The sequence below is a fragment of the Centropristis striata genome, chromosome 3 (assembly GCF_030273125.1).
Source record: "Centropristis striata isolate RG_2023a ecotype Rhode Island chromosome 3, C.striata_1.0, whole genome shotgun sequence".
Lineage (NCBI taxonomy): Eukaryota > Metazoa > Chordata > Actinopteri > Perciformes > Serranidae > Centropristis > Centropristis striata.
In genome coordinates this window covers 39,905,320-39,925,467 of record NC_081519.1, presented here as the reverse complement: position 1 = coordinate 39,925,467, position 20,148 = coordinate 39,905,320, and the positions used below count along the sequence as shown (strand labels likewise).

The window sequence follows — 20,148 nt, the reverse complement described above, 5'->3', positions numbered from 1 at the left end:
AAGACTCAGTAGATTTTTGATTTGGTGGAGTAGAGATTTTCTGTGCACATGTGACCTCTGGTGGTGAGAAAGTGACATTGAACCTGAGCTGATTGATGAACATTAACTGTTCATAAAGTGTATGTTATTGAGGTTGGGTTGATGAGAGAACTTAATCTGTGCACTTGTGTTTGCCTGTGTGGTTTGGCCGACAATGGAGGAACTAGATGTAATTAATTTTACACTTAAAGTGCATCTCAGAAAATTCAACAATGGGATAAAACACTGTATTTAAACTCAATGTACTATACATAAAGCATATGCACGCAGTTGGAGGTTTAGTAGGTATCAGTCAACAACCCTGCAATAAGTCCTAGCTTTATGAATAATGCTCAGTTTTATTTATTTATTTATTCATTTTTTTACACCAGCCATGATCCTCCCCTCGGTGAATGATGGGAACCACATAAAACAATCGTCTTTGATTGTAAATGTTAAAAACGCACATTTGTTTGATAAATCTAATCGCCAGTGTTTTTGGTATAGTGTCGTTATTGTGATGTTTACCAGTGCTTGAAAAAAAAAAGCATGCAAAACATAAATAAATAGTGGATTCATTTTTTATATATATTTGCTTAGCAACTGTAAGATTGTTATTTTTTTATATTTTAAAGTTTAAATAAATACTCTTTCTATCTTATTACTTACTATCTGAATACTATTACTACATTAGATATTCAGTCATGATGTTACCTCCTAAGCATAGATAGAAAAGGTGTTTTGCTGCCACCTTTAGGCCTCTTTAGGCTCTTGCACTAATTGCTATAAAGTTTTGTCTGCTGAAGTTTCATGTGTGACATCCAGATGGAGTCTCAAGGCTTGCTAATAGGTTGCAATTGTAGATTAAAAAAATATATAATGTAGATACAGATACATTAAGCATTCCGTGTATATTTTAGTGAACATAAATTGAGAAAACCTAGGCATCCAGGATTAATTATTGTATTATTTTAGCCTTTTAGCCAAGACCCTCATTAAAAAATGTTTTAAATCACACTGGATGAAATGCAGGGCACAATATATATACAATATATGTCTATTCATACAGTATATGCCATTTAAATGTACTGATACTGAATGTATTTGTTATATAACTGAGGCTGGCAAAAGGCAACAAACAAGGCCAACAGACAACAAAAATTAACAGAAAATATTTTAATTCAGTGTCAGTATGTGTTTTAATTGGCCGACAAGGACAATCTATATGAGTTTTTACTTGTACTATTGTTAATTATTATAATTTTGTGTTACGTGTGCTTCCCTTGAGTTTTTAAAATTTTGTGCTGCTCTATACTTTACATATTTTACATCCAAAAGTGCTGATTATCTTATAGAATACGATGCACTGTTGTAGGTTAAACTATCAACAGTATATAAAATAGTAAAACATGATCTCAACTCAACCAGCTACACTAAAAAAAATAAAAACCTCAAAGCATCAGTAATAACAATCAAATTATATAATAAATATGACCATAACAATGGTAGGGGCTATTTGGTTCCACAATGGATACTTTTGATTCTCTATTGTTAATGCTTTTACTGAAGTAACACATTGGATGCAGGATTTTTCCTATCTGAATACTTCTTTCACCACTGCCCCAAGAGTATAGACTAATGATCGTAGAGAATGAGACTTTGTGCATCACTGTGAGTTTCATATGCACTATAAAGCATTTAAAACCCACACTGGGGTTTCTCATTTCCTCTTGAGACCATTAGAGTACAGTACCCACAAGTTTCTTCTAAACTGCTTTTATAAAGTTAAATGAGTAGCTGAAATGGAAAGTTGGGCATGAGAGATCAACCATAGTGATCATCATTCTCATAAATTCCAGTTAGACTTCTTCTATGTTTGAAGATGAAATGTTTGGCTGTATTCAAATAAGGGAGGTGCTTTTGATCTCTCAACCACAGATACAGCAGACCGCCCCACTGTGTTTGCTTCCAGCAGCCAGATGCATCCGCTCTATCTATGGTTTGCAGCCTCTTGAAAAGCACACTGATCAGTAGGGACTGCTCTCAGCAGCCACTTAAGGCAAAAAGAGGCGAGTCCTGATTGAGACAGTGAAAAACTAAGACATCTTACTCTCACTATTTCCTCTTTATGCTGCTGTCATTGTGCAGTGTAGTGTACGCTTTCCTGGGTAGCATAAATAGAACTAAATCACAATATTGTTCTCACTTTATTGTATTAAACTGATGAGCTGGTCAACAGAGAAATATTTTTCATAATCAATTTATTGTTTGAGTCGAACATAACTGGTTACAATTGATTGAATATGATATCTTTGAGTTTAAAGTGACACCACCTTGGGCGAAGGCTGGATTAACAACCAGCAACTGATAGATTATCATGTAACCTTAAAGCCTCATCTCAGTACTGAGTCAAAATAATGTTTTTATTATTTCTGTTTGTTATTTTGATTGCTGCATAATCCTAAATAAATACATTCTTAATCACCAAATCACAAACTAATAGCACATGAAAGACAAAGCGCACAGAAAATGAGAAAAACAAGGTTGATAGAGGCCCAAAGACTTCTTTCACCCTCTAATCATACTAATTGTCCGAGCAATGATCAAAGGTGGAAGAAGTAATCAGATCCTTTACTTAAGTGAAAAAAGAAATACCATACCCTAAGAATACTCCATTACAAGTAAAAGTCCTGATAAAAAAAGAGTACATTTACTAAATAAGTAAAAGTACAGACCAAATAAGACTTATAAGTACTTAAAATTATGCTTTTACTTCAGGTTTCTCTAAAGAATGGGAGGACCTGGGGTATAACAGGTACTCATATTACAGAAAAGTGATCTGTGTTTGACTATTTACTATTTCTATTTTACCATACTATACTATACTATACTATTTTACTGCTGTAGATGTACAAAAGTGAACTGATTTTTGCTCCTTTATACACTGTTGGGAAGTTTAATCTACAGCAATGCATCATAATTCTATAGATCATCATATGTTTGTGCTGTTGATGTTCTGTGAGATCAACTATCTCTAAAAAGACAACTTTTCATGGTGTCAGAAACACAGATCATATTAAAACACCAAATTTGGAGATGGTATATACAAAAATCTGATGTGAAAAGCTGCCAGATAAATGTAGTGGAGTAAAATGTCTAACATTATCTCTGAGATATAGTGAAGTAGTCATATACAGTTGAAAGTATAAAGCCTATAAAATGGAAATACTCAGGTAAAGTACAAGTACCTCTTTTTTCCACTCAAAAATATTTTCCCCACTATCCCAGTTGCTTAAAGGTGAAAAATGTATTGCTAAAATGTCTGCAGGTATTTAATGCATCATTGGAATGTAATTTTGTGCAAAAAAGCCATTGTATGTCAGCAGGGTTGGACCAGATACATTTCATATGAAATGTATTGAATTATTTCCATATACAGTAACTTAGCCCGTTTTCTTACAAAACAATGATCTGATTCCTTTTGGGTTACTTCAAAATTAAAAATAATAATAATAATATTGCAGTATATCGGAGTAAAAAAAAAAGTAAGTCTGTAAATAAAAAAAGATTTAAAAAAGCATGCTAGACTTATATGACTTAATTACTTATAGAATATGTAATTTAATAGTACAGCCTATTAAAAGCTAAAAATACTTAACCCTTTGATGCACAACATGGGTCAAAAATGACCCGCATTCATTTCCCATGTTATTTAATGTTAGCTGTGTGTTTCTGTGCTTTATCTTTTGATCAACTTATCTTATGATTGAATATTCCAAGAATTCTTTAAATATCTTGTTTTTGATAACAACAGATTATTCTTTCCATTTTGCTTCTCATACTTTATGAAGAAGAAATTTTTTTGTATTATTACATAGCTAACTACTTGGCTAAGTAGCTTGCTAAGATAACTACTTAGCCAAGAAGTTAGCTAAGTATTTAACTTAGCAAGCTACTTAGCTAAAGAAGTTAGCTAAGTAGTTAGCTTAACAAGCTACTTTGCTAAAAAAATGTATATGGGTCATTTTTCACCCATGTTGTGCATTAGAAGGGTAGTGACACAAAAAGGGATTTTATTCAAAAATTGATAAAGGAAAACATAAAAAAAATAGGATGTCAACCATCCTACCAACTGATCTTCTTTTTTTAACTTCTTAAGTGTTCTTGTTCTATTCTGTGTTTTTTTCTATTGTTGTTTTTATTTATGCTACCTCAGTATTTTATTCTTTTGTATTTTATTGTTCTTGAATACCGGACTGCTGTGACAACCGAATTTCCCTTCGGAGATGAATAAATAATAATACAATCTATCTATCTATCTATCTATCTATCTATCTATCTATCTATCTATCTATCTATCTATGATGATCAAAAACAAACTAATTAGATAGATAGATAGATAGATAGATAGATAGATAGATAGATAGATAGATATACTTTATTTATCCCAAGCTGGGAAATTACAGTGTAGCAGCAGCATTACACACAGAGACAATAACAACACAATTAAATAATTAAATAAAAAGAACAACCTAGGCATACTTCAAGCAATAAAATATAAAAATACAATAAAATACAATAAAATGTAATGTAAAAATACAAATAAAGTGTCTAAAGAAGGAGTATGTATTAAGGAGTAGAATTCCAGTGCAGAATAAATATGAATATGCAGTATAAAAACGTTGGTGCTATGAAACAAATAAGGTGCAATGAACAGTGTGCATAAAAAACACATAAAGTGCGGTATACGACGGTATGTAATTGAGGAAAACCTGGAATACCAAATGATAAAAACAATTTATTGTTAAGATATAGAACATAACAACTATGTCGGGTCACTTTAGACCCATGTTGTGCATCAAAGGGGTAAAGAATAAAAAAACCGCCTGGAACGTGGGCGGGACTTCAGCGGAGTGATGCAGCCGAGCGGTATAGACGATCTCTGCGGCGGCAGCTCGCTGGGTTAGAGTCAGTCAGAGCTGTTTATCAGGCGGAGAAAGGTCCTAGTTTCCTGTCTGATTCTGGGAGTCGTGAAGTAGCCATGGCGTCAGGCCTGTCCAGTGTTGTTGCTGTGCTGGTTCTATGTGCGGTCCTGGCCCCTTATGTATCTGGTGAGTTTGACGTATTTCATTCTTACTTATTGTTTGTCCTCTTTGTCTCCTTAGTGTCGTTTCATTCAGCTGCGTATTTTAACGGTAATTTAACGTTAGCTCTGTTAGCTGTAGGACCTGGGCGATGCCAGTGACGTCAGCTCGCCTCCCAGTCGAGAGCTCTGGGTTTCCTTTTAAACTGACCTTTTTTTTATTTTAGTTTTAGTTTTCTTACATTGTTTTTAATATTGTGACTAGCTTTTGTCAACTTGTTAATGGAGAGTCATCCGGATCCAGGGCGTCTTCCTTACAGTGACTTCACGTTAAACAAATATTCCAGGGTTATTTCGGTTAGTGCACGTTAAGTTAACCCTCTGGAGTCACCAAAAGCACCAAAGCATGACTTCTTCATGACATCCAGACTAGAAAACAAAGCAGCGTGGAGCCCTACTAAAAATGTACCTCTAAAGCTCTAGCTGTAAACTCCATGAGGCCAGTTTCAGTTTGATGATGATAGACCAAGTAAAACTGGAGACAAGGTCAAATATATTTTGTATACAATTATATAACAGGATGTAACCCTCTTATATATTATATTTGCCACCTCTGTTCACATTTGCAACATTTAAAATTCTTTACTGAGCATGATAGTGTTTTGAAAGTAAAAAAAAGATTCAAAATAACATTTTATGTTGGACTAAAGGACTAAAGAAGATGCAAAATGACCAAAAAAGACACAAAATGACCAAAGAAAAGACACAAAATGACCAAAAAAAGACACAAAATGACCAAAAAAGACAAAAAAAGACACAAAATGACCAAAAAAAAGACACAAAATGACCAAAAAAGACACAAAATAACTAAAAAAAAAAGACACAAAATAACTTAAAGAAAGACACAAAATAACTAAAAAAGACACAAAATAACCAAAAAGTACTCAAAATAACAAAAAATGTGTTAGGCTAAACACACAAGACAAATAAAATACAGTCACACTTGAATAAAAACCAGAGTTGGATGACAGGATCACACACAATCACAAGATCACATTTATGTTGGTTTTTCTTTGTTTCTTTTTGGTTCAAAATGTTGATCCAGTAAGTCAGAATAAAGACTAAATTATTATAAGGTCATATAGGTGAGGTTGTGCTGGAAAAAAAAATACAAACATTGCATTTAAACATTTTTTTAAGTGGTGTACAGGCAGGATGAAAAGGATTACGAAATGGACGAAATGGCCCAAGACTGGAGTTGACTCAGTTTCAGTTAACTCTGTTTCGGTACATTACATCAGGACATTTCAACAGTTTCCCACAGTAACTGGGCTTGAACTATGTTAAATTTGCTTTATGAAAAATACAAAGAAAACAACAAATTTAGTGATTATCAACCGAAAATTAGCCCAGAAGTAACTTAAATCTCAATTATTTGGTAAACTTACTCAATGGAACATAGTGTTTTATTTAATGATTTGAAGATCAACACACCAACCGATATATCAATAACTTTAAAGCTCAACTGACTCGACTTGTGCTTTGATAATTTTTTAAAAAGAAATACGTTTTTTTTTAAATTTCTAATACCTAATCAATTGCAGAGTTTGTGATGATGATCTATCTAGATTACCCTCATTAACATAATTAAAGGTGGAATATTAAAAAATACTATAAAGTCAAATCAAAACTTCTCTATAGAGTTTAAACTAAAACTGAACATTATAACTTTCACGAATGTGGGATTAGTATTATATTGCTGGTATATCACACTGCTATCACTTTCACTTTTTTTTTTCTTTTACAAATCTATTAAGCAGCGACTTAAAATGTTTCTCCCAACCATTTCATAATTTGGTCTATAGAATGTTAGAAATATAGTAATAATAAAAACACCCATTGCAATTTTCCAGGCCCCAATGTGTCATATTTAAGTTCCTTTTTTTTGTGATTTTGACCAGCAGGCCCAAACCAAAAGGAAGTTAAGTTCAATCACTATGTCACATGGAAACAAACTCAAATCCTCACAGAAAAGTAGAGAATGTTTGACATTTTTGCTTAAAAAATTGACAAAAGAAAAGAAAGTTTTGTGCCCATTAATTAATTGATCAACTAACTAACTTATTATTTCTTTTTTTTAATTGTCATAAGCCTAGACCAATATATTATGAACTCATAAAACTAGCAGTGATGTGTTTTATTTTTAAAGTGAGTTGAGCCCCTAGTTTGTTTGATAAATCTCATTTAATACTTTACTCCTATTTTACCCATCTCTGGTAGTTTATCATCACTTCATCACCTTGTAGCAAAGCTAACCTTTCCTGCCCCACTCTTCTTTCTGTCTCTTCTTTGTTCTAGCGGGGGACCGGGACTGTCAGGCCTACGGAGATGACGAATATATAAAATGCAACAGAGGATTTTGTTGTGGTTCCTGCCTCCACAGATACTGCTGTCAGGATAGTTTCTGGCGCTTTCCTGAGGATAAACAAGATGATTGGTATTCAATTTTATCCTGTTATAAATTATAAATTGACTCTAACTATAGTTTCTCTTTCTGTATCCTCAGTACAGTTGTGTTCTTGCAGCCTGTTATGCAACAATTTTGCACACTTCCTGTGCACGACCACCAGTGTGCAGCCAATGGATGAATCCATTGCATCTTGCAGCAGCAGAAATTAGCTTTAATTTCATCAGCAAGGAAATAGGGAGGAGATTTGACAAACAGGAATATTTGTGTTTTATTATGTAAGAATGTAGAATGTATGAATAGCATTCACTGTTTTTGCACTAAAAGTACTAAAGGATCGACATCATTCATCTTTTTGTCTATTACTCAGTACCAGTAAGTTAATAGCAGCATAAGTATTGTTTTACAGTATTTTTTTCTTTGTTTCTTTTCTTCAATGACTCCTTTAGCCCTTATTTGAATCACTCCCCATTGCCCATGGTCTTCGGTGTTGGAAGCTTCGTCACCATTTTGATAATCTTCATCTGCTGCTGTGTCTGTCCATGCTGCTGCCTGTACAAGGTGTGCCGCAAGCCACAACGTAAGTAACCCTTTGATAGCAGTTCAATCTGTCTGTTGTTGCTGGCGATGCTTTCTCTATGCACAACTGGTGGCTAGTTGCATTGACGATAGTGTGGCTACCTTGATATTTACAACGATCAATATTTCAGGGGCTTGAAACTTGGTTGTGGTGTGATTTTATTGATTTGGTATACTGAAGAGTAGGGACCATGACATGGATGCAGATGTTTATGTATCTGTTTGGCACTGACTGGGGATTTCCACCGGACGCGTTACAGCAGCAGCACGTCAGCTTAGCGAGCCGGCCGCATACACGCGAGATAACGAGATCACGTGATAATCCTGACCATACGGGAGACCGCAATATCCCGTGATAAACTCTATTTATACAGTCTATGGATAAACTGTGTGTATAAAGTAAACAATAACAACAAAAAACAACTTACTTTGCTTCTCTGAGTTGAAAGATATGTTGATCTGACCATCTATCCTTATAAAAACAATATGTTATGTCATAAATGATTGTATGATGTTCCACTTCAACAATCAGTCTCTTGTCGTCCGTGTCGCCGATCCTCTGAGACCCTTTGATTGATTGATTGATTGATTGATTGATTGATTGATTGATTGATTGCTGATCTGATGCCCCGATCTGATAACTGATATGATAACATAATGTTGATGTGAAGTAGTTTTAGGCTGCATGAACTGCGTATTGTGTTTTATTTTGAAAGGGGCGGAAGTGTTTTACGCTGATTCTGAGTCGGACTTCCTGTCTGGTGCGATCTGCTCTGTTGAGATTCACGCGATTTGGCAGCGTCTCGCGGAGAAATAGAAGTCCTACCTAATGCTCGCGTAGAGACACTGACGCGACGCTGCAGTAACGTTACGCTACGCGCCCGGTGGAAATGCTCTCATTGATTAGAGTGTTACCTATTTGCAACGTCATACGCGGCGCTGACGTGACGCTGCAGTAACGCGCCCGGTGGAAATCAGGCTTGATACCTAATTTTTTCCTGAATTTTTTACATGTTAAGCTACAGAAAACCTCATAAAATGACCACTTGGGAGGGAATATTTGTAGTGGTTTTTTCTTCAATCTGCAAACTTCATCTCCCTCTTCTGTAGAAGGATGGAAACAAGATATAATTTTTCTCCCACTTTACAGTATGTGGACAGTCCAGTGTTGCTACTAAAGTAACTGCCAGGTTACAAAAAATATTTTTTCAAAAGGGTAGTTCAGTTTTTTTAATGGCAAGGTGGCATGAGCTACCCACTGCAGGAGTAACTGATATGATGATATACGTTTGGATTGTTTCCTATAGAATGTTAGAAATATAGTAATAATAAAAACACCCATTGCAATTTTCCAGGGCCCATTGTGTCATATTTAAGTTCCTTTTTTTGTGATTTTGACCAGCAGGCCCAAACCAAAAGGAAGTTAAGTTCAATCACTATGACATGGAAACAAACTCAAATCCTCACAGAAAAGTAGAGAATGTTTGACATTTTTGCTTAAAAAATTGACAAAAGAAAAGAAAGTTTTGTGCCCATTAATTAATTGATTAACTAACTTATTATTTCGTTTTTTTTATTGTCATAAGCCTAGACCAATATATTATGAACTCATAAAACTAGCAGTGATGTGTTTTATTTTTAAAGTGAGTTGAGCCCCCAGTGTGTTTGATAGTTCACCAGCCACATCCTGATAAGTTAAAATCCCCAAAATACCTGAACAGGTATTGGGTTAACACAAAAGGAGTTGAACCGGTGTTTTGGAGAAACAGAAATTTAAATAGGTGCAAAAGGAAAGTGAAAGTCACTGCTTCAAAGCTGTGAAGTACCTTGATCACCCAATTAGCCAATATTCATGTGGTTATTTTAACCATAAACAATTTCTCAGTTGATGTCTCACCTCTGGTGCTGTTTATCTAGATTGTTTTGGTGTGAGTTGCAGAATGTTGAGAACGAGCTTGTTGTGAGCGGTTTTTATGTGGGAACTATAATTGAAAAAGTCCTCATTACTAGTCATCACAACAAGGTCAGTGGATTATTTTGAGTATCTGGGTCATGCTTTCCGGAAAGAGACATTGTTGTTGAGTTTATCATATGTGTTTTTTCACATCCTCCCAGCAAAACAATCTAGACTGATAGAAAGTACTATAGGAAATAAAACTGTAGCATTCCAGATTTCATACATTTTTAGTGTATATTTCTGATGCTTGACTTTAGTTGTTCTCTTTATTGTGGAAGTATCAGTATAATCTACAGTGCCTCATTGTCTTTTAATTGAAGCCACTACCAGTAACTTGTACCACAATTTACGTAAAAAGAAATATCAGTGTGTATGACAATGTCATAACACCATTTGCTGTATTCTTTTCTGCAGACTCAGGTGAACCTAAACCCTGAAAACAATTGTACACCTAAATCCAACACACCAATAAATAATTAATCAGTCAAGCTATGTAAAATGCAGCATCAGATTTTTTTTTTTAGGGTTTTTAGGTTGTTTTAATGGAGAAGTCAGACTCTTGGTTTCCAGTGTGTTGGAGTATTTGTCTGTCTAGTTTCTAAATCTAACCGTCAGGGGGCTGGTTTTAGGTTTTTCGGCCCACCCACCACATGACTTTCATTACTGGAGTGACTTCTTACAGACACTGAAAAACAGAACATTCCCCAGATCACTAAAATATCTGACACTGTCAACACAGAGGTACTTTCCCCTCAGTGAAATACACTCTGTACAGAGCTGTGAAGTTCCTGATATTTGTGTTAGCCGTGGTTCTGCATGCTGTGCAGGTGGTAATCTTCTGTGGTGAGCAGTGTGTCCCGCAGGCTGATGACCCAGTGTAGTCATCAGTGATAATTGCTGTTTAGGGTTTGTGTCTAACGTGAGCACCACTGTAGTTTAATCACCGGAAAGATCACGCCCTAACTCAAATACGTCTGTATAATTACTTTTATCTTCTTCAGGCGCTGTTAATTTCAATTGCTTTGAATTAGGTCAGAGATGTGATTAACACCAGTTTTAAGATGCTTAAAAACAGCTTTATTGGAGTCTTTATTTAAGGATCTGTCTGGTGATGTTCTTTATTTTACTTATTTTTTAACAAAGCCCATGAAAAGACTAACACCAACAATGAATAGCTTATGTTAACAAATATTGTTTGTGCATTCAGAGCCTGATAGAGCCTATTCCTGTGTGATAAATATGCAGCACAGTGGCATTTTCCTTATTTACCAAAACCATTGGGATTGAAGTTTATTTTTGAGTCAAACCCACATACACCTACAGTCTGCTGCCATAAATACTCAGTAGTGCAACAGACCAGTGACTAAAAATACTCTTCAGTAAATACACTAGTTGTTTCTGTTTGACTTTGCTCAAAACTACAGTCTCATGCTGTTTAAGGAAAATCATTACGAACAAACATTTGATTGCTACTTGTTTTTGAAGGTTTATATTTTAGTAGGAACCAATGGGCTTCCGGCTGAGCACCACAGACAGATCAGATGGGATTAGTTGACGATAAAATAAATGCAGAACATTGCCTCATTTAGTGTGTCTACTCAAAAGTCTTCAGGGGGAGAACTCACAGTATTTGTATGACCTTGGAAAAACTTCCAATTGTGTATGAAGCCAAGCTTTTGTCTTTCATAGTTTTATCTACATCCCAGATTCAGGTCATGCCAAAATATAATGAATTCTTCACCTCTGTTATCTAAATGTCATTCGTTAGTAAGAGTTCTTGACTGGACAAACTTGTTAGGGAAGTTACAAAAATATTACCAAAGAGTATGGCATGACAAGAGTGGAATTTATGTCCCGCTTTTTTAAAGTTGGCAGACAAAAAGATACATTAATCGGCATTTGTTGGATGACACAAAACAATTAGAAAATATTATTGGTGCAGCTGTTTAACATACCATGTCATTGGAGCAGTGAAGTACTAGGGCAGAAAAAAGAGTGGTTCAATGTGCAGTTAAGTGCTAAAAGAATTGCCTTTTTAAGCAAATTGCTCCATGATCAATATGAGAGGGGGATGTGACTGTCATGGAGATGTAATGAGAGAATATGATGTCTATAATAAGTGACGTGTGCAACAGGCTAAGCCACTGGACAGTGACCTGTACCAAGAAGATTATTATTGTAGTGCCAAAATTTGCCAACAAAAATCAGAAAAATATAGACCAAAATCCAATTGGCAAGCCATGATGATGATATGGTAAACAGAAGATTAATTTTGCATTATGTTTATTTCATATATTTTACGTCAGTGAATTTCGGTATCATATTCATGATTTCATGTAAAAAAAAAAAGTGTGTGTTTTCCCCCTGTTGGAAAACATATGGGATAATGGGATAGTTGATAGTTAATACCACAAATTCTTTTAGATCACTCATATGTGCCGCTTAGTAATCTGTATGAGTGGTTCTTGAGCCCCAGTAGGCCATATTGAAAGTAAAAACTCAGACACCTTTACAAACTGCTTACAGGAAAAAACATTGGCATGAAAATTTCCACGCCTTACTTTTTATGAGCTTTGTGCCATCAGAGACGGACCGCTTGCACGCTGTTTTTTTTCATTACTGAAGGGTGGATTTGGCTCCAGTTTCTCTTTCTCTCATTATTCTTCTGCTAAATTTCTTCTGCTGTTCTCCTCCCAAGCCTGGACTTGATATCACTTATCTATTCTTGTCTGACCTTTAACCTGATTCTCTAACTGAATTCCTTAAAAAGTCCTCACAGTGGAAAAAAAAAAGCACCTGAGTAGTGTGTGCATTTGTGCTGGCCCTTGAGCACGACTGTAAATACAACACACTCTTGCACTTTAATGTCAGTGTGGTCTTTTCAGCCAGCTGTACCAGTTCCTGCCAGGCAGCGATGAGGTTCTGTCAGAGAGAGAGAGAGAGAAAGAAAGAGAGCAGTAGGCTAAAACACAAGCAGGAATGTGGATTCCCCAACTAGGGCTTTTGCATGTCGGGATCACATCCAGGAATGTCAGAGCTCCACCTCTTGTGACTCATTGTTTCCACGACGACCACAGTCAGGAAAACTCAAGACCATCCCACGTCATTTACAGGAAGTGGTCATGATGACTCCCACCCTGTTTGGGGGAAAAACACAGCGGGGTAGCGACCGACACACACATCTTTCCCCCCTCGGGGATTTATTTAAAAACAATGCTGTCTTTCAATTTCACTTAACCCACTGAAGCCTGGAAAGCGGATATGTCGTTTTGTAGTATTTGTATAAGCTCTGAAATACTTTTTGAATTTCATTTCTATCTGCTACAGAGGCTGAAAAATCTATGATTTAGTAGAAGCGTTGACACTTCTGTTGAATTTCAAGAAAAACTTCAGGTTTTAGGGGCTGATTTTAAAATTGCCCAGAGGTTTTACAGGCATTTCAGGCGTCAATGGGTTAATGGGCATACACTTAACACACTTGACATTTAGAGTCCCTGCAAGGGTTGAAGATTGCTTCTGTATTTGTATATGTTTATATCAATCTAGCAAGTAACAAATCATTTTTCAAAAACTGTGCACTCACTGCAACAACCAAACCATGAACAATGTCGGTCACAGTCCTTCAGCGCCTTATGTTTAATTCTAGTCTCTTCTTATTAATAAAATCATAGATTACATCTGTGCAACCTGAAAAACGTGCACAGGATGTGTGCTTTTTCAGTCCTTGGTACTGTCTGCAAGTCTGCTTTCCAGCCGCATAGGCCACAACAATCTGTCTTATCTCATTGCCACAGACATGCAAAGTGAGAGCAAAAATGCACACACTGCTGCTCATGAAGCTTAATTTGTATAACAAGGAAATGGCTGATGTTGACTCAGATAAACATTTGTATTTACTCTTTTTTTGGATTCTGGTTGCTGGACAGTCAGAGGAAACTGTTTAGTGCGCAAGTGAAACTATACTTAAACACTGGTTTATAAACATTGGTTTGAATTAGATATTAAATATGCATTTGTTTTGTGGTGCCAAATTAAACAACATTCATCGGACAGGACATTTTGCAGAAGCTCATCTGAATGAAATCTTAACTTCTCTTTTTGTTGTAATGTTGTAATGCTTTGTTCTTAACTTTGTGCTATTCTTGGTCACTGTGTTGGTGGAGGTGGTTGTTCTCTGGAAAAGAACGCTAGTTAACCTTGTGACTTCTGCATAGTTTTTTGTTGCTTTTCGTTCAGCCACAATGATCTCATTTACCTTGTTAACCAGCACATTATCATGTTTCCCCCAGTTGACCAAAGATTCAGCTCAGATCAGATTAGCTTTTCTTGGTCAAAGCTAGTTCTTACTTCAACTGTTAACCCATTGAGGCCTGAAAAACCGCTGGGAGATTTTAAAATAAGCCTCTAATTTTCTGGAAATTCTGGAAAAATTCTGGAGAAAAAAAAGGGTGAACTCTTCTACTAAATAATAGATTTTTCAGCCTCTGTAGCAAATAGAAATGAAATTCAAAAAGTATTTGAGAGCTTATACAAAATACTACAAAACGACGTAAACGCTTTCCAGGCTTCAATGGGTTAACTGTGATTGAACCCCTACCAAGCCTACCAAGCCTTTATATTATTTGTATTTCTCATCTGTTTCTGTGTCCTGCTTAATTACAGCTGTGATAGCTACCACCACCCACACCACAGTTGTCACCAGCACCCCGCAGCAGTACCCCCAGCAGCCGACCGCCACACCAGGGATGCCGCAGCATTACCAGGGGGGCCAGTATCCAGCCTACCAGCCTGTCCCGGTGCAGCCGGGTTATGGAGCTCAGCCCATGCCAACATCTGGCTATGGACAACCATTCACAGCAGGACCCCCACCAACATATCAGGAAGCCAGTGAGTGGGGATTTTTTTCAACCCTAGACAAAGTTACAAGTTTGATTCCTGATGAAAGCCTGTTCTCAAACTTCCCTTTTATCATTTTTAATTTCCTTTGAAAATGAGAGCTATAAGAAAATGCAGTAGATTTTTCTGTTTCAAACATACATACATTGGGACTGGCAAAGTTTTAATTTCTAAAACTTTACTACTGAACCTTTTTGAACACCAGCTCATCTTTAATTGTAACCACACCTAAAAGAACAACTTCCTGATAACGGTTGACAGAGCAGAGTTTGCATTTGTTTTCCCCAAAGGAGTGGACAGGTGCTACAACCAAGCGCCAACCTTTGGAAATGAGAAGTGTAGCCAATGTGAAAGTGCCAAAAACTGCCTAACTTTACAGCAGAAATAAACATGTTTACAGCCTGGTACAAAAAATGGTTTCAGTCTCTAAAGCTAATTTCCAACTTCATGACAATGAATGGTGGGGTGACTTTTTTTTTTTATAACTCATTATGTTAATGCTTAAAGTTGTACATACTTAGGGGCATTGCTGCATTGAGTGACAGCTGGGTGACCTCACAGGTGGCCAGCTGCTGCATTCTGCCTGCCTAAGCACACCCCCTCTCAACCTCTTTGCCCCTTTTCTGCATTAGTCGGGAGTTGGGAGGAGTCAGGCCCTGTCAAGATGGTGCTGGCCAGAGCCACCCACTTTAAGCTTAACCCATTGAGGCCTGAAAAACCGCTGGGCGATTTTAAAATAAACCTCTAATTTTCTGGAAATTCTGGAAAAATTCTGGAAAAAAAAGTGTGAACTCTTCTACTAAATAATAGATTTTTCAGCCTCTGTAGCAGATAGAAATTAAATTCAAAAAGTATTTGAGAGCTTATACAAATACTACAAAACAACGTAAACGCTTTCCAGGCTTCAATGGGTTAATTTGAGCTCTTCAGAAATCTACGGACGACGTCACGGATACCACATCCATATTTTATATGGTCTATGGCCACAACAGACCGTCTCAGACAGAGGGTAAATAGGGGTGCAGCATGAGAAAAATATTCTTTTTTGAACTGAAGCATGTAAACATGTCCTCGTCAGAAACACAAATACAAGTAAGAAAATTAGCATATTACGTCACCTTTAAGAGTGTGTTTCTCGGAAATGAAGTAGATGATCAATGTGTTTTTTTTTTTTATTTAGAAACATCCAGCATACTATAGAAAAGCATCTTTGAACATGGGGTAATGACACTGTAGCCTTAAGAAAACACATTGTGCAATTACAGGGCTTTAGAATTGCTGCAGTCGGAAGTGGAGGTGGAATATCCGCTGCTGTAAATAGAGTTGGGTCATGTCTGGGTGTTTTTAAAATGGGATATGTGACATTTATGGTTTGTTTGACAGAACTGAAGTTGTGGCTAGAATTGTAGCGTTTTCAGCGCTTTCAACCTCATGACATGTTTTCTTTGTGTGTGCAGCCGGTCCTGTCTACCCTCCCAACCCAATGCCTTACAGCCAGGCTGCGTTCAGCCCCGGCCAGCCAGCGTATCCTCTGCAGCCTCCGGCCCATCCACAGCCTGCTGCCCATCCACAGGCTCCTGCCCAGCCGCAGGCTCCTTTCCAGCCTCAGCCTCCTTTCCAGCCGCAGCCTAACGCTCCATACCCGAACACAGACTTCCTCGCTCAGCCAGCGTACAACCCGGCTTTTGTTGCTCCACCTCCCAAGACAGGATAAGGGACCACAGTGCCACACTCTCAGCCACTTTAAACGTGCTGCAACATTTTGGAACTTGACAGAACTGGAAATGTGTACGAATGGATCAAAGACTCTTGAGCGTCTCGATTCATGCGTTTTGGTGGTTAAATATGGAAATATTTTGACACACTTGTAGCTGTTGTAGTGAATCTGTTCTGTTGAAGAGTAGCCAAGTGAAAATGTTGATGCCTCTCAGCTCGTATTGCATGGACGTACAATATACAAGTGGTGAGATTGTTTGTTTGTTTTTTGTTTTTAAATATTTTTTAGAGGCTCCATCTTAGTCATCTTGGTAAATTACACATAAAACCACTGAGTCTGATTTAAAAGAGTAGATGAAGTGCTTTGAAAATTTCCAGCCTTGCCTCAAAACCTCTCCTGGTTCCCGTCGATACTGTGCACCGGCCGAATCTGCCTGATCTCATTCATCATCTACAGCAATTGCAGTCAGACTCAGCGGTCCGATTGTGGAGGAGTTTTAGTACTCACGGCCGTAATTACATTGCTCTCTGCCAGTTTATTTTACTTTTATTTGTTTTACTTGGGAACAAGTCAACTCAAAAATGTGTAATCTCAGTGCAGGATGTTTTATGAAAAGGATACATGTGATTGTCAGTTTATGTCAAAAGATGTTTAGGAGAAAGGGTTTTTAACCCTCGAGAAAGGGAAAATTCATCATATCAAGTCAACAAAATAAGCCTCGCTCACAGGGAAATTTTTAAGTGTTCGAGGACAACTACAAGGGAGATTTTACGTGCATTTTTTTGTCTCCTTTTTGTTGCTCAGGTTGTTGTCATTCTTTGTTTTAATCTTACAACACGTGTAACTAAGCTGAAACGCATCAGCAGCTTTGAATGAAATAACCAAAGGAGATTTAAAAAAAAAAAATATCAACCAAACATCAACAAATGTTATACTTACAAAATGCAAGAAACAATTGTGCCTTCTTAGCCACGTTACTTTTATCAAACTCAAGTGTACATGTCATTCACAGCTGTTTAAAATTCCCTTTTCTACTTATTTATACACCTTTTGTCTGTTTCACACTTAAAATTACCTTAACTGGCCTCTTTATTCTGTAATATACTGCCTTTCAACTTTAGCTCCTTTAGTTACAACTCAAACTGTGCATGTTATGAATCTTTAAAGGTCATTGTTTTTTTATTCCTTCCTGTGATGTTTGCCTTGTCAAATCCTTTTTTTCCCCTGGAGATTGTTGTCACCGTTGCCTTTTATGAGGTTATTAGACAGAACCAGCATTGCTGTTGAATTTAAATAAGTAGTCTGCAGTTGTGGAAGAAGTATTCAGATCCCTTGCGTAACAAAGAACGCACGTAATAATACCAAACTGAAAATACTCCACTACAAGTAAGTCCTGAATTCAAAACCTTACTGAAGTAAAACTACAAAAGTAAAAGCATCAAAATGTACTGTGTATAAAAAGTAAACATACTGATTATGCAGAATGGTCCCACTCAGATTGTTTTATGTATTCCAAATACATAATCAGATTATTTGTATTGGTCTGCCATGAGGTTTCATTCAAAAAATCACTTTAAATTGATCTTGTTTTTTATGTTAAATATTGACCTAAAAAGTAACTAAAGCTGGCAGATAAATGTAGTGGAGTAAAAATATTTGCCTCTAAATGTAAAAGTTCCCCAAAATTGTACAAAAGTACAGTAAATGTACTTGTACCTGAGTACATTTTCCACCACTGGTAGTCTCTTGTTTCTTTTATCCAAAAACGAAACTTATAAGCCTTCCTTATTCTGCCTTGTTACTTCTGCTTTCTGCTGACTGAAATAACTTGAAAAACCGTTAAGCAAGTGACCTGATTCAGCTGATATTGAGGAAGTGGACTTGGACTGTGGTTGTGGTCAGGATGGGAGGTGTTGCCATATATAGGGAAATACTGGTATTAATTTAATAAAACACGTGATTGTGTCCACACATAGTATAGTGTAAATAATCCACTTAAATACTTTCATCTGGTTTCTTTTTTAGTATCCATAAATCAATAATTATTATTAACAGACACTCTCCACCTCCCTACTTTCAGACTTTGAGTGTAATTAATTTGCCCAAATGCTAAATATAAAGAGGAATTTGACTGATAGATTTTTTCCCCTTCAACTTCTCCTATGGATAGGACTGGGCGATATGGAGAAAATCAAATGTCACAATATTTTTTGACCAAATACCTCAATATCAATATTGCAATGATTTTAGGGTAACTACAGGTGTTTTTACAAATCATTAACACAGGTTTCTGATAAATAACCAGTCATGTGAATGTAATGACTAAGCAGGTAAAGGTTAATATTGCAGCCGTCTGGTATATAAAAATACATTAATATACTGTATTGCAGCCTTTTAAACCGGGAAAAGACACGCCATATTGTGATATTATTGTTCTGTTGGCCACAATAAACATGTTGTGAAATTCTGATATCATAGATAGATAGATAGATAGATAGATAGATAGACAGATATTATGACAGCCCTAGTACATAATCTATTCCATTTCAGCGGTTCTAGAAAGACCTTCAGTCAAATCTATGCAGTGGCTTATTTCAGCTAATGAAAGCTGCTGAATGTCCTCAAATATCTTTGTAATTTGCAAAGCAGTTAATTTGTGGGGAATGTGCATGTGCTTTTTTACATCGACCAGCTGATTTGTGAGCTGTGTGCTTCCTCTGTTGTAAGCCTGCCTTTCTGTCTACTGTCTGGCTTTATGAATGTGCTCTGCCTTTTCATTTCAGTCCTCTGGTCAGTGTTGTTTCTTCAAGATGACTTTAGTTGGAGTGTTTTATTCGTGTGTGTATTATAGCCATTCGTGTTCTTTGTGGAAGACATACCAGCAGAGATTTATTCTTGTTCCATTTGTGCTTCTTGTCCAAGAATAATTGTCTTTAATGCTACTTTGAGAATATATATGTACATTACTTTTATTTTGATAAGAACCCGCCACTCCTTCTGTAGTGTTCAATAAAGTATATATTTTCTGTTTCGCCCCAACTTTGGTTATTTCATTTTCAGAATAGAAGGTGAAACTTGAGTGCAAATTACATACAAAGCAAGACTAAAACAGCTTAATTTTTATGGCCCAGAAGGACACATTTTTCCCAGATTAGATTTACAATCTGTACAATATATGATACCATCTGTCTTTACACCCTCAGATAGAAACACATGCTAGCTGAGTGCTCCTGAATCATTTTCATTTCTTCTTTTTGTATGTTTTGTACAGTTATGGTTACCTCTCTCTCTCTCTCTCTCTCTCTCTCTCTCTCTCTCTCTCTCTCTCTCTCTCTCTCTCTCTCTCTCTTCAATTCAATTAAATTGGCTTTATTGGCATGACGTAACACTGTACATATTGCCAAAGCAAGCGTCAGAAAAAAAAAATTAAC

The 20,148-nt window shown here is 36.5% G+C and overlaps 1 protein-coding gene across 1 annotated transcript; it reads left to right on the top strand.

Moving 5' to 3' along the window:
* Positions 1-4,903: 4,903 nt before the first annotated feature.
* Positions 4,904-19,745, top strand: LOC131968336 (protein shisa-5-like). Its single transcript, XM_059329166.1, has 5 exons — positions 4,904-5,129; positions 7,460-7,598; positions 8,018-8,148; positions 14,767-14,991; positions 16,458-19,745. Exons 1-5 carry the CDS (start codon positions 5,060-5,062, stop codon positions 16,712-16,714), a joined length of 822 nt encoding a protein of 273 aa, XP_059185149.1. The 5' UTR covers positions 4,904-5,059; the 3' UTR covers positions 16,715-19,745.
* Positions 19,746-20,148: the final 403 nt, after the last annotated feature.